General features: G+C 35.2%; 1 protein-coding gene across 1 annotated transcript in view; it reads left to right on the top strand.

Annotated features, from left to right (window-relative positions):
* The window catches only part of LOC144958909 (uncharacterized), a 69,525-nt gene that overhangs the window by 1,552 nt on the left and 52,973 nt on the right, over window positions 1–15,000 (top strand). Inside the window, exon 2 of the mRNA XM_078891198.1 lies at window positions 826–1,813. Within this exon, the coding sequence (XP_078747324.1) occupies window positions 1,765–1,813 (49 nt within the window). The 5' untranslated portion in view covers window positions 826–1,764. The remainder of the gene's footprint in view (window positions 1–825; window positions 1,814–15,000) is intronic.

Raw genomic sequence — 15,000 nt, 5'->3', positions numbered from 1 at the left:
TCTTTTTGTTGGACAGAGACAACGCTGTTAAAGGCCAGGTTTATTTTACACCTGAGTACGATGAGAGAATGTGAGCAAAGAGCCTTTATCAAGGATTCAACTTTGCGTTGATCCGCCAAGCATGATTCGAACCTAAGACCTACCTGTCCAGAGGCGAGTGTCATACCATTTGACCACAATACCGTTATCATGATTCGAACCTAAGACCTACCTGTCCAGAGGCGAGTGTCATACCATTTGACCACAATACCGTTATAGATAGAACGAAGTTGACGTCACTCAGGTCTTTGTTATTGTTTGTTTTTTTTTTGTGTTTTTTTGCCATCCGCTTTTATGAGTAATTCTCACTAAACTATTAACCAGACTATAAACGTTTAAGGTTACACATAGTATTGTGTGTTGGTCTGTTATACTTCCGGATGGCAATGTCGTGAGCTTCTTAGCCAAGCGCTTACTATCTGTAAGAAAGTTACTCTTCTAAAACTGGCGTAATAGGTCATTTGTGACCCATCGTCTCAAAACGGTATTATGTCGGAACGAACCAGATGCTTAGAAGCCGAATTTAATGTTAAACTGGTCAAAAATATAAATTGTTGGCATTCGCACCCTGAAATATGGTATCCATTCTCCTCAATAAAATATACAAACTCAACACAAGTCTGATATTTCTGGCTATAAATTCAATTTTCAACATCTTAACCAACCCGGCTCAATACTGTTTTGAGGCGAAGGGTCACATATTGGATATTATTTAACTCGCTTTATTATCTTCAATTTTATTATTAATTTATTTATTGTGCATTCAATGTTTTGTTCATGTTTTAGAAGAGAAAAATGAACAGATAACAGCAACGGATTATTATCATTATTGTGATAGAATTGAACTTGAGTTCAACATTTCCATACATTCTAGAAAATATTATTGGAATAATAGGAGACGCATTGGAATATTAAAAAGGAAAAGTTCATTTTGGAATGTTATAACATAATGTTATGCAAACCAACAAACGAAATAAGAAGGAAAAGTTCATTTTGGAATATATTTCGCATACATAAGAAGGAAAAATTGTTATTGGGATAAAGTACGCATACCAACAGCACCCTCCTCAGACGGAACAGTTCACTGTATTGAACTATAATATTGCGCATACTTACACTCTCCTATGAAGAAAAAAAAGTTCATATTGGAATATTATATTGCACATATTGCAGGAACAGTTCACTATATTGAACCATATTGTGAAATCTTCCACTCTCCTAAGAAGAAAAAAGTTCATATTGGAATATTAAATTGCACATATTGCAGGAACAGTTCACTATATTGAACCATATTGTGAAATCTTCCACTCTCCTAAGAAGGAAAAAAGTTCATATTGGAATATTATATTGCACATACCACCTGCCCGCCCCTAAGAGGAAGGAAAAGTTCATAATATTGCGCATACTTACACTCTTGAAAATTTATATATTATTTGCACTACCACGACGCTCAGAAGGAAAATCAAATTGCGCATACTTGAACTTTGTTACTTGACTCAGGAGTCATTTTGTAACAGAAAACAAAAAACAAAACAAAAAAGCAACAACTTTCGTATGGATTGATTTTGTGATCGTAAAGGAGAGGATTAATAGAAGAACTGGATTACGACTGGATTACGACACTTGGGATTGTAGAATAAAGTGTTTGAGATATTTTGATTGTTATGTAGTGGTGGTGGTGGAGTCTTTTTCCTGGACGAGAGGGCTTGAACCTAGAGAGCTACAATGTACAAGATGTCCACCATGATCAAGGAGGCCAGTCTGGAAGGCCTAGGTGAGTACTGGTTTTTATAATTTCGGGTTTTAAAAAAATGAATGGATGAATTGGATGAATGAGTGAATGAGTGAGTGAGTGAGTGAGTGAATGAGAGGGGAGTGAGGAGTAAGTGAGTGAGTTAATGAATGAATGCATAAATTAATTAATTAATTAATTGATTGATTGATTAATTAATTAATGAGTGAAAGACTGAATGCAACGAATAAGATGAATTCATTAATTAATGGATAAGTGAATGAATGAATGAATGAATGAATGAATGAATGAATGAATGAATGAATAACATGAATTAATAATAGGATAAATTGATTAATTAATTAATGGTGAATTAATACTACTTACATTTTGGCATCACGCACACGACGTCAAATCATAGAGCGATATGACATAACACCATTCGAAGGACGCGAACTCCCACCCCTTAGACGATAGCAATGGAGAAAAAGGAAAAGCTGTGATTTCATTTCATTCATTAACGGAACTAAAATAAAGGGCGGGGGGGGGGGGGGGCATTAATTAGGTGATCCCGTTTGAATTCCATTTGTGATTGAATTAAACGTAGAGAAATGTTATTGTTATTATATTTAGATAGATAGATAGATAGATAGATAGATAGATAGATAGAGAGAGAGAGAGAGAGAGAGAGAGAGAGAGAGGGAGACGAGACGAGAGAGAACGAGCTAAGAAAGAGTGAGAGAGACACACAGAGCCAGAGAGAGAGAGAGAGAGAGAGAGAGAGAGAGAGAGAGAGAGACTCACACAAACGCGCGCGCACACACACACACAAACAGAGAGAGAGAAAGAGAGACATAGAGACACACAGAGAGAGAACGAGAGAGAGAGAGAAAAAAAAAAGAGAGAGAGAGAGAGAGAGAGAGAGAGAGAGAGAGACTCACACAAACGCGCACACACACACTCACACACAAACAGAGAGAGAGAAAGAGAGAGATAGAGACACACAGAGAGATAACGAGAGAGAGAGAGAGAAAAAAAAAGAGAGAGAGAGAGAGAAAGAGAGAGAGAGAGACTCACACAAACGCGCACACACACACTCACACACAAACAGAGAGAGAGAAAGAGAGAGATAGAGACACACAGAGAGAGAACGAGAGAGAGAGAGAGGAAAAAAAAAGAGAGAGAGAGAGAGAGAGAGAGAGAGAAAGAGAGAGATAGAGACACACAGAGAGAGAACGAGAGAGAGAGAGAGAGAAAAAAAAAAAAAGAGAGAGAGAGAGAGAGAGAGTGAGTGAGAGAGGGGGGTATAAGATTTTCTGTGACAGATTATGAACGTTTTCATTGTGATTGGCCCGATATGGATTTGACCATGGGTCAGTTTGACCGTTTATTCATCCACGTACCCAACCTTCCTTCTTTCTCTCCCCTTTTTTTGAAAAAAAATATTCCACGCCCTTCTGTCCATCTGGTTTGTTTGTTTTGGTTTAGTTTGTGGTTTTTTTGTTTTTTTTTTTGTTTTTTTGGGGGGTTTTTTGTTGTTTTGGGGGGGGGGGGGGGGTGGACTTGTTTTGTTTTGTTTGTTTTGTTTTTTTTTTGTTTTTTTTGTTTGTTTTTGTGGGGTTTTTTTTTGTGTGTTTGTTTTTTTTTTTGTTTTTTTTTTTGTTTTTGTTTTTTTTGTTTGTTTTTGTTTGGTTTTTTTTTTTTTTTTTTGGGGGGGGGGGGGTGGGTTGGGGGGTGTTTACTAATTATTTTATATTATTTATTTATGTTTTTTCTTTGTGTGTGTGTGTGTGTGTGTGTGTGTGTGTGTTGGGTGGGGATAGGGGGGGGGGGTGCATCCATCCACGTTTCCATCTTTCAATGTGCACACTCTCTAGCGTCAAATTAATGATTAAGACAATCAATATTCATTTCGTTTCGGTTCGGGGAAAACCCGATTATACTTGAACACAATGGCAAGAATTTCAATCCTGCCACCCACGGCATCGCTGACTCGATCTAACCCTGGCCTTCGTAAACTCATGGCCTGACATTGATCATAGCCTTCGTTAACTTATAGCCTGACATTGATCATAGCCTTTGTTAACTTATAGCCTGACATTGATCATAGCCTTCGTTAACTTATAGCCTGACATTGATCATAGCCTTCGTTAACTTATAGCCTGACATTGATCATAGCCTTCGTTAACTTATAGCCTGACATTGATCATAGCCTTCGTTAACTTATAGCCTGACATTGATCATAGCCTTCGTTAACTTATAGCCTGACATTGATCATAGCCTTCGTTAACTCATGGCCTGACATTGATCATAGCCTTCGTTAACTTATTATAGCCTGACACTAACCAAAAAATGACGTCAAAACCCTCTAGGACTGGCAGTATGACGTCATTATTTTTAGGTTTGTGTAGCGTCTAGTGAGTTGTCGTTAGTAGAGCTCATGGAAACGAGTTATTTCATTGGTTGAACTATTGAATACAACTCACGATTTGTTTTCTTTTGTGGCCAAAGACTGGCATTTTGACGTCATTTTTTGGTCCGTGTCAGGCTATAGATAGTATGCAGATGACGTCACTCAGGCCTTTGTTATTGTTTTTGCCCATTGCCATCCGCGTTTGTGAGTTGTTCTCACTAAACTGTATTAACCAGACTATAAAAGTTCATGGTTACACAGAGTTTGTGTGTTGGTCCGTTATACTTCCGGATGGCAATGTTGTGAACTCCTTGGCCAAGCGCATTCTATCTATATACGGTGGCGAGAACCGTAGCCTTCGTAAAGTTATGGCCTGATACTGACCAAAAAATTACGTCAAAATGCCAGTCTTTGGCCACAAAAGAAAACAAATCGTGAGTTGTATTCAATAGTTCAACCAATGAAATGAATTGTTTCCATGAGCTCTACTAACGACAACTCACTAGACGGTGCAAAAACCAAATAATGACGTCAAACTGCCAGTCATTTTGGATTTCAGTGTCAGACTATAACATAACGATGGCTACGGATATATGACTCACTCACCAAGACCCCACAACACAAACGCTTCTCCCAGACATACACATAGGTACCTACTTCGCTTAAGTGACCTCAAGTTGACCGCTCGGCCAATATTCTAAATAGATCACCATTGTCCAGGCTAATGCCATACGTATTGAACTCAATGGCGTTAGGGCCTAATCAGCCATACTATGGAAAAACCCATATTTAAAAATTTGGCCAGAAAACTCGTCCTTCAAATATCGATCGATGTTAATGACCCTCATCTTGGCAAAAACTCTCAAATTCGGGAATGAAGAAAGACTTCGCGAAGTCCCAGGTTTGAGATTTTTTTTTAGCCAAGATGAGGGTCATTTAAATCGATTGATATTTGAAGGACGAGTTTTCTGGCCAAATTTTTAAATATGTGTTTTTCCATAGTATGGCAGTATTAACTTTAAATTGGTCTTTGCACACATGTAGGTTGACCTCTTATTATTTGTCTGCCAAAATCTCTGAGAGAAAAAAAATCGTCTTTAAAATTTTGGCCAGAAAACTCTTCCTTAAATTATCGATCGATTCAAATGACTCTCGTCTTGTCAGAAACCCTCAAATTTGTGAATTCAGTGAAGTCTCAGGTTTGAGAGTTTTTAAACAAGGCGAGGGTCGTTTTAATCGATCGATATAATTTGAAGGACGAGTTTTCTGGCCAAAATTTTTGAAATGTGTTTAGTTTTTTTTTTTTGTTTTTTTTTTTGTTTGTTTGTTTTCGAAGTGGGCTACAGCAATAAAGTGACCACAGCTTGGCCTGTGTTTGTTAGTCATGGCTGCTGCCAATATATTATATTGTCACAACCTGAATCAAAATGGGTTGGTACTTAAGACACCGTTCTCAAATACATAGCAGTATTGTTGATAATAATAATAGATCTTTTTGTCCATAAATATGGCAATTTGTCATTTAGTTACACTTGTTATAATGTTATATGATAACTATAACATTGAACAGATCTCTCTCTCTCTCTCTCTCTCTCTCTCTCTCTCTCTCTCTCTCTCTCTCTCTCTCTCTCTCTCTCTCTCTCTCTGATGTACAATGAGTAAATGTGAGTAAAGAGGCTTTTTTCAATGAAAATTAAAACATTCACTGACTCAAAGCTCATGTTAGTTGTTAGTTTGATATTTTGATACCGCCTTTTCTCTCCAGAAAAACACCCGTCCGGCTGACTGGGTCGTGAACTTTTGCATTGATACACTTTTCACATCAGGAATGCAGTGTTTGTGCACCGAAGTGCATCGCTTGAATACAGGCTTTTTATTTGATCACGGAATAGCATTGTTGTTCTGGTTGTTTCGTCTGTAGGTTAGTCGGCAACAGCAGCAATGGCCGTTTGTCACATTGATGACCTCTCGTAGCTGGGGTCAAGCAAAGGTGAATAAAAGTTCAGTCGGTCTGCAGGGCAGTGGGGTGGGCAGGGCAGCTAGGGGAGGAAGAGGACTATTCGCGACACACTCACACACCCAAATATACATACATACACACACATACTTGCTTACACACTTACACACACCGTCAACATAGCATAACAGATTTTAGAGTGTACGACCTTGTGTGTGGTAATAGCATAACATGTGTTATTAGACAATCATCAAACCAATAGGTCCCAACGTCCCACTGTACTTTTATGAGACTTAAAATTCAAATAATCCATGTTTATCGTCGAGCCATTAAAACATTGCCCAAACTATTGACATACCAGATAACATTATTCACATTTTAACTCTGTAATAATACGTTCAAATTACAATAAAATGTCGATCAAATATTGTCATAACAACTTAAATGAGCCGAAGTAATATCACTGTGTCAATTGAATTGTTCAGCATTACAACCTAATATTCACAGCGTATTCACTCTCTATAAATAAACTCAAAACTTATGATATATATGCAAACATATATATTAACTTAACCACTTCCTTAATAGCGAAGCCAATAAATACTGGCGTTAATTCTGGTCGTGACTACCGTAACATAAATAATTCACAAGTGCCGTAAATGACTCTATGCTAACGCGAAAAGCAAACCATTGTTTAAGTTCTATTTCAAGCTACGCAAACCGAACAATAACAAACACAATACGTTGATAAAGGTTTTGAAGCTAAATGAAGATATATTTTATTACAATATAACAAAGATATTATGAGATATGAAGATGAAATGATAGATGTCATAAGTATGAAATCAAATGGATGGATGACAAATTGATGGAGATGGTGTGATGATGAATATGATATGAAAGCGATATGAAAATATATAATTAAATCAATTAATTATCAATACTTTACCAAACCGCTACCACATCAGACAATCTCACAGATAGGTTGCAACCATCACAGTCATACAGGCAACTAATAATTAACTAACTAACTAAACACAATCCAGACGTGTAGAAGAAAGCCAAAAGAGTGTCCTTGATATTCAACAAAAACTGTAAGGTTGTTCTAATATTGTTAATTTGTCTCTTCTTGAAATTGTTCTGATTTCACAGTATTCATAAACAGATCAATTGTTTCTCAATGTTCTGATATTAAAATAAGCAAATGGTTCTTCACAGGTAACTTATAAAACAGGCAAATGTTCAGTTTCTATTAGTGTCAAGCTATGAGCGTATAGCCTAAAGTTGGCTTGTTAAAGCCCAGCCTCCAACGGCTCATTCACTTTAAAGAAAGAAAATGATTTTGTTATAATATGATAATCATACGGATATAACTCTATCTATATTCGAACTCACTCAATATGTTTACTTTAAATGAGTAAATATTATTTTACTTTAACAAATCAATTTATTAATGTTGATTAATATTGCTTTACTTTGTAGATATGAAATAATAATGCTTTATAGCAAGAAAAGCTTATTTTCTTTACAACAAGAATATATTACACAATTAATTTCATTATCTGATTAATTAATTGAGAATCAAAATTTAAAGTGATATTATGATATTGATATCAAAACACAATCATAATTGTAATCACAACATATTATTCAAAATCTCACCAGAGCCGAACAGATTATTGAAATCACAAATTAAGTCTACACAAGACTTTAATCAAACTCTACACAAGAGTTATAACACAACTTGATTCAGCTCAAACTTTGAGCACCACAAAGTCTACACAAGACTTAAATCACACTCTACACAAGAGTTAACACAAAACGTGTTTCAGCTCGAACTTTGAGCACTACAAAGTCTACACAAAACTTTAATCCAACTCTACACAAGAGTTAAACAAATGAGCCTAAAAGACTCCGCTGTGGTTATCGCTTAGAGACTATGAGCCTAAAAGACTCCGCTGTCTGGTCTCTTTTGAGACAATGAGCCTAAAAGACTCCGCTGAGTGGTCTGAAGAAACTGCTCAAAACTCTGGCATTTATAGGCAAAAATCAAGCAAACGAAGCAAAATTCTACCCACACAAACGGATGTTAGTCATATCCGTAAACATCTGAAATTCCTTAAAACTCCCCCAGATTCCATAATCATGGACAACAACAACCCATCCTGATACCGGACATCCTCATATCAAGGATAAATAAATTCGTCAGCCCCATAGTTACGAGATATCAATCAAGCCATACCATAACAAAGTCACTCCCGTAGAATACAGGGATCCTACTTTGCTTATAAGTTTACGGAGAAAACAAGATTGATGCCTTTCTCACAATAACACCCACACTACGTAGTTTAATTCAAACTTCCGGGCCATAGGTGCATGATCTGATACGACCTGTATCAACAAAAGAAGGGTTGTTCCGGAGGGATTACAATAACAACAACAACTAATACTACGACGACGTACATCCTGTCGTAAACTGACGCCTGCACGGAAGCATTTCGTTACAAATAACAACAACAATAACAACAACAATAACAACAATAACAACAACAACAACAACAATAACAACAATAACAACAACAATAACAACAACAAATATATATATAGATAGAATGAAGTTGACGTCACTCTGATCTTTGTTATTGGTTTTTGCCATCCACATTTATGAGTAATACTCACTAAACAATATTATCCAGACTATAAAAGTTAATGATTACACCTAGTTTTGTGTGTTGGTCCGTTATACTTCCGGATGGCAATGTTATGAACTTCTTAGCAAAGCGCATACTATCTATATAATAGAATATAATTCCCTTTATTCGTACCCATGGGGAAATTTGTCTTTAGGGACTATTCTAAGGAAAGACTGGACTAGCCCAGGCGTGAGCCGCAGTGCAGCGCCGCAAAGTGAGCTAGGGCGAGGTGACTGGCTCAAGGCCACACCCTATAACTCTATCTGATATAATGTGAGAAAATTTGGGATTAAAATCAGAGACAATACTCTTCAACAGTCGTAACGTCACTTCCTTCCTAAGGACGCTTGGTAACTTAGTAACACTAGTAACTATCGGAATAATGGCGCCCGTATGAGATATTTCTCCGGCGAGCATAAAATCGTATCCAGAGGGAAAAAAAACATAAAATTGATCATGTTTTGACTTTTACACATTCTGATCACAAGGCATATGAAACGTTCTAGCCAGCATAAAGAATAAAAAGTAATGATTTTCTTTGTTTAAACCAAGATGGCCGCCGTTGCCGGGCGGCGTGACATCAGACTACTGAATTTAATTGGACCCATACCATAGCTTACTAAAGAGTTGAGTGGCGTCAGTTTCCTTCTATCTATACTAAAGTACTTATTCAGTCCCGAAGCGAGTGTGATTTCTTATGAATGGTATGAAATTGACGTCACTCGGGTCTTTGTTGTTGTTTTGTTGTGTTTTTTGTTTTTCTTTATGAGTAATTCTCACTAAACGTTCAATGTTACTCACACAGTTTTGTGTGTTGGTCCGTTATACTTCCGGATGGCAATGTTGTGAGCTCCTTAGCCAAGCGCATACTATCTATAAACGTTCAAGGGGTTACACACAGTTTTGTGTGTTGGACCGTTATATTTCCGGATGTCAATGTTGTGAGTTTCTTCGCCAAGCGCATACTATCTATAAAGCTCCTTATCTTGTGATCTCCATCTTCCACCTAACCCTTCCATGTGCGGCTATGTAGTCTAGTGATATGACACTCGCTTTCGGATCGGAAGGTCCTGGGTTCGAGCCTCGCACTCGACGCATAGTTGGATCCTTGGAAAAGGCTCTTTACTCACAGTCTCTCACCGTACTCAGGTGTAAAATGAATACCTGGCCGTTAACAGCGTTGTCTTTGTCCGAAAACTTGTAATAACGCCTAACAGGCGTCATGTCCCGTCCTACATGTTTAATGTTGCTGTTGACCAGGGACCCCTAGTATAGCGCTTTGAGCACTTTTAGTGGATATTGCGCTATATAAAGCTCCATTATTTTTTTTTAATTTTCCATCGTGGAGCGTTGAGGCAGGGATGAGTCACCTTCAAATATCAATCGATTTAAACGACCTTCATCTTGGCAAAAAATCTAAAACCTGGGACCTCCGTCATTTAAATCGATCGATATATTTGAAGGACGAGTTTTCTGGCCAAATTTTTAAAAATTCCTAGTAGTATTCCAGGATACGGTAGTCAACTAACTGTAACCTTTTCTTATCATTCCGATCACTCCCCCTACCCAACCCAATACCCACGCCACGCTAACGTTTCAATCATTCATACTTAGTGCCAGAAGACAATAGAGAATTTAATTTAAAAATGATTCTCTATTGTCTTCTGGCACTTTTCTATTCACGTAATCTCTTGTTATTCATTCACACTGCAACCACCATTGAGTACAGACGATGCAAGTTATTCTTTTTTTAATTGCATTTTATTTTATTTGTTTTCCACGTTTATTTATTTGTGTATTGTTGTGCTGATGAAGGGATTGTACCCGAAACGTTCATTGTCTGTTTTGTTCCCATACGAAGCCTCTCCATTTTCACTCTTTCGTTAGTATTTTAATGACCACCGGCTTCAGGCAGCCCCTACGGTTTTCTACTTTACCATTAGATTGTTTGCGTGAACGGGTCCGATTAGAGATAGACGCTGGGTGGGGTTCCTGACCTCCCATAGTGGGCAGGGGGGTACATAGGGTGTCTTCTACCCCGGTATATCTGTTTTCCAACATGCTTTCTGTCTTTGTCTTGGAATGAGATTACTTGGTTTTGTCCTGGCCCTGGCCAGAGTCCTAGCTGGGAGGGAAACAGTCAAATGCATAGTTATTGTTTTGGGAGATGATATTTTTTCCTTGTAAATCATCTCTCTGATATGTATTATTATATTTGTTATTTTGAACGTATAATGTTAGCATTTGAGTGTGTTCCTCTCTGTTGGATCTTGTCCTTGTGTCCGGAGACTTATATGTGATCTCAAACTAAGTACATTGATGGTATGCTCTTGGAATTTACATCTGATCCCTATTTGTTCCCAGTTCCCCTATGTCTTACTTTTTCTTGGGTGCTTTAATTCTAATTCTAGAATATTTTACTATCCCATTTTCTTCCTTTTTACTGGCGCTGATATAACCTAAATGTGTTGCAAGCGCCGTAAAACCCTTTAAAACAAAACAAAACAAACAGAGATAGACGACGATTGGGATTGTTTGGAAGCTTTAACCCTTTGCCCACTAGTCATTATGATATCGGAAATGCTATCGCCTTCTACATCTACGCCAGAATAGAAATAGAGGGTGGAGCCTACCATGATATAACATTTTAATGAGCCCTAATTTCATCATATCAGTTCTGTCCACTGACAGGTGGGTGGATATCGCTTTCAAGAACTTATGTCCTTATATGAAATCCTGAGTTTTTGACCAATCGACGATTGCTCTCTTGATAGCTCGCTTGTCAACATGAGTCAGTTCAGCCCTTGATTTGTGTAGATGCATCACATGCGGTATATGTTGTGTAATAATAATAATAATAATAATAATAATAATAATAATAATAATAATAATATAATAATAATAATAATAATAATAATAATAATAATAATAATAATAATATAATAATAATAATAATATATAATAATAATAATAATATATAATATATAATAATAATAATAATAATAATAATAATAATAATAATAATAATAATAATAATAATAATAATAATAATAATAATAATAATAATAATAATAATAATAATAATAATAATAATTAATAATAATAATAATATATAATAATAATAATAATAATAATAATAATAATATAATATCATATCATAATATATATAATAATAATAATAATAATAATATATCATCATCATCATCATCATCATCATACATCATAATCATAATAATAATAATAATAATATATAATCAATATATATATAATATATAATAATAATAATAATAATAATAATAATAATAATAATAATAATAATAATAATAATAATAATATAATAATAATAATAATATAATAATAATAATAATAATAAATTAATAAATAATAATAATAATAATAATAATAATAATAATAATAATAATGATAGATAATAATAAAGATTAATAATAATGTAATAAAAGAATAATAAATAATAAAAGAAAAGAAAGAAGAAGAAGAAGAAGAAGAAGAAGAAGAGGAAGAAGAAGAAGAAGAAGAAGAAGGAGAAGGAGAAGAAGTAGTCAGCTAGGCGTTCGCAGAAATCAACTGGGAAAACGAGTCCGAGTGTCATAATTAGGAAAGGTATGGACCAAGGGAAATAACCAACAATATTAATACCGGCAGACATGGACATGTCTATTTATACAGTTATCTCTCTTTGATAACTATCGAGGATTATAAAATCAACGCATTATCCTTTTTATTTCCCTTTGACCGAAAATATAGTATACTCCCCGTCATACATCTTCCTCACACCCCCACACCCCCCCCCCCCCCCCCCACCACCCCGTTCTCACCCTTACCATAGCTATCAGCACCTCTTTTTCTTCTGCTTCTTCTTCTTCTTCTTCTTCTTCTTCTTCTTCTTCTTCTTCTTCTTCTTCTTCTTCTTCTTCTTCTTCTTCTTCTTCTTCTTCTTCTTCTTCTTCTAATTATTATTATGATTATTATTATCATCATCATCATCATCATCATCATCATCATCATCATCATCATTATTGTTATTATTGTTATTATTATTATTATTATTATTATTATTATTATTATTAACAAAGAGCTGAATGACGTCACTTTCATTGCATCTATAGAAGGAACAACATTGACGTCACTCAGTTCTCTATTATTGTTTTTAAGACAGCAATTTTTGGTGATTAGTTATCACTGAATTATTACAATCAGACGACAAACGGTCAAAGTTACACACAAATTGTGTGTTGGCTCGTTATACCCGGCTGGAGGATGTTGTGAGTATTTTATATATACGCATAGTATCAATAGTTCAAAGAGCTCCTTGATTCCCACGAATGAATAGAACTATCTTTTAAATATACACACACAAGTTCGGACACAAAGGAGGGCCAGTGGTATGGCCTATCTCAATTTATAAAATTAATATATAAAGTGTTGCTATTGGTTCTTGGTTGTATATTTCTACATTTTTGTGCATTTACATAAAATTATAATATAAATGGGATCACTCACTTATATGTGGCCAAAACATAAGTTTCTGCGGCTTTCATCCACGTCGTCAGTTGGCATATTGTCCGCAGAATTTATATTAGCTCTAACCATCATTATCGAGCACTTTCGTACCTACGAGTACCCACCAACACTCATAAATATATATACATTGCCGCCATAGATTCTCAACTTTGTGTTTATACATTTTATGCATGCCACGTCTGTAAACGAATTTCCATTTTCTTTTCTGGATGAATAAAGTATATATTATTATTATTATTATTATTATTATTATTATTATTTATTATTATTATTATTATTATTATTATTATTATTATTATTATTATTATTATTATTATTATTATTATCATTATTATTATTATTATTATTGTTGTTGTTGTTGTTATTATTATTAATTATTATTAATTATTATTATTAATATTATTATTATGATTATTATTACAAGACAAATCACACAACACATGGGTAATAACAACACTATGCCACAAATGATGCTTTCCGTTTAGCCAAAAATCTCACAACAATCCGGCAGCCAGAACCAACGTACCAAGAAACAAAACTATGTGTAACTTTAAATGTTTATAGTATAGTCGGATTGATACGGTTTGGTGAGAACTATTCATTTTTTAAAAAGGCTGACAAAAAACAATAACAAAGACCTGAGTGACGTCAACTTCGTTCTGTCTATACAGAGATACCACCAGCCTCACATGTGTGGGTCATTGCAGTCACTTATCAAGGGACTGAATTAAGCAACAAACGCGTTCACTCCATAGTAGCAATCTTTATCTTATAGATATTTCGAAGATGACGTCACTCAGGTCTTTGTTATTGTTTTTTTTATTTTATTTTTTTTTTTTTTTTGCCATCCGCGTTTATGAGTAATGCCCACTGAACTGTATTAACCTGACTACGAGTATAAAAGTTCATGGATACACACAGTTTTGTGTGTTGGTCCGTTATACTTCCGGGTGGCAATGTTATGAGCTTCTTAGCCAAGCGAAAACTATCTATAGTATTCATTGTTGCCCCTACCCAGTAGATACTTATTCAAACAAAAGTTAAATGTCACTTACGAACCGATACTGTGCAGGAGTACATATAATACATTCGCTCAATACTATGCACAATACTTGTTATTTTCGCCACGAGACGAAAGGAAATCGATTCGATAATAAATTATATTAGATTTGTAAAGTAAATAAAGAAAATTCGATTAAAATTATTTTTTTTAAAGAATTAATCAATTCATTGGATTTCAACATCGCACGTGTTTTTCTAATTTCATGTTAGAAAAGTTTTCTATAAAATAATGATTATAATGATAGACTAGAGTGTCTTGATACCATCCTGTCCCCCCTCCCACCAACCTCCTTCCATCCATCCATCCATCCATCTATCTATCTATCTATCTATCTATCTATCTATCTATCTATCTATCTATCTATCTAGCTATCTAGCTATCGAGCTAGCTAGCTAGCTAGCTAGCTATCTATCTATCTATCCATCTATCTTATATATATATATATATATATATATATATATATATATATATATAAATAACCCCCCCCCCCCCCCCAATCTACACACTACGCCTAATGTGTACACAAAGATAAAAGCACTCCCGATTGCCTATGACGAGTTG

Source organism: Berghia stephanieae, chromosome 13 (assembly GCF_034508935.2).
Source record: "Berghia stephanieae isolate SIO BIC M18660-M18661 chromosome 13, UCSD_Bste_1.3, whole genome shotgun sequence".
NCBI lineage: Eukaryota > Metazoa > Mollusca > Gastropoda > Nudibranchia > Aeolidiidae > Berghia > Berghia stephanieae.
The sequence above is the reverse complement of the archived record's forward strand: the minus strand, read 5'-3'. Positions and strand labels throughout refer to the sequence as shown.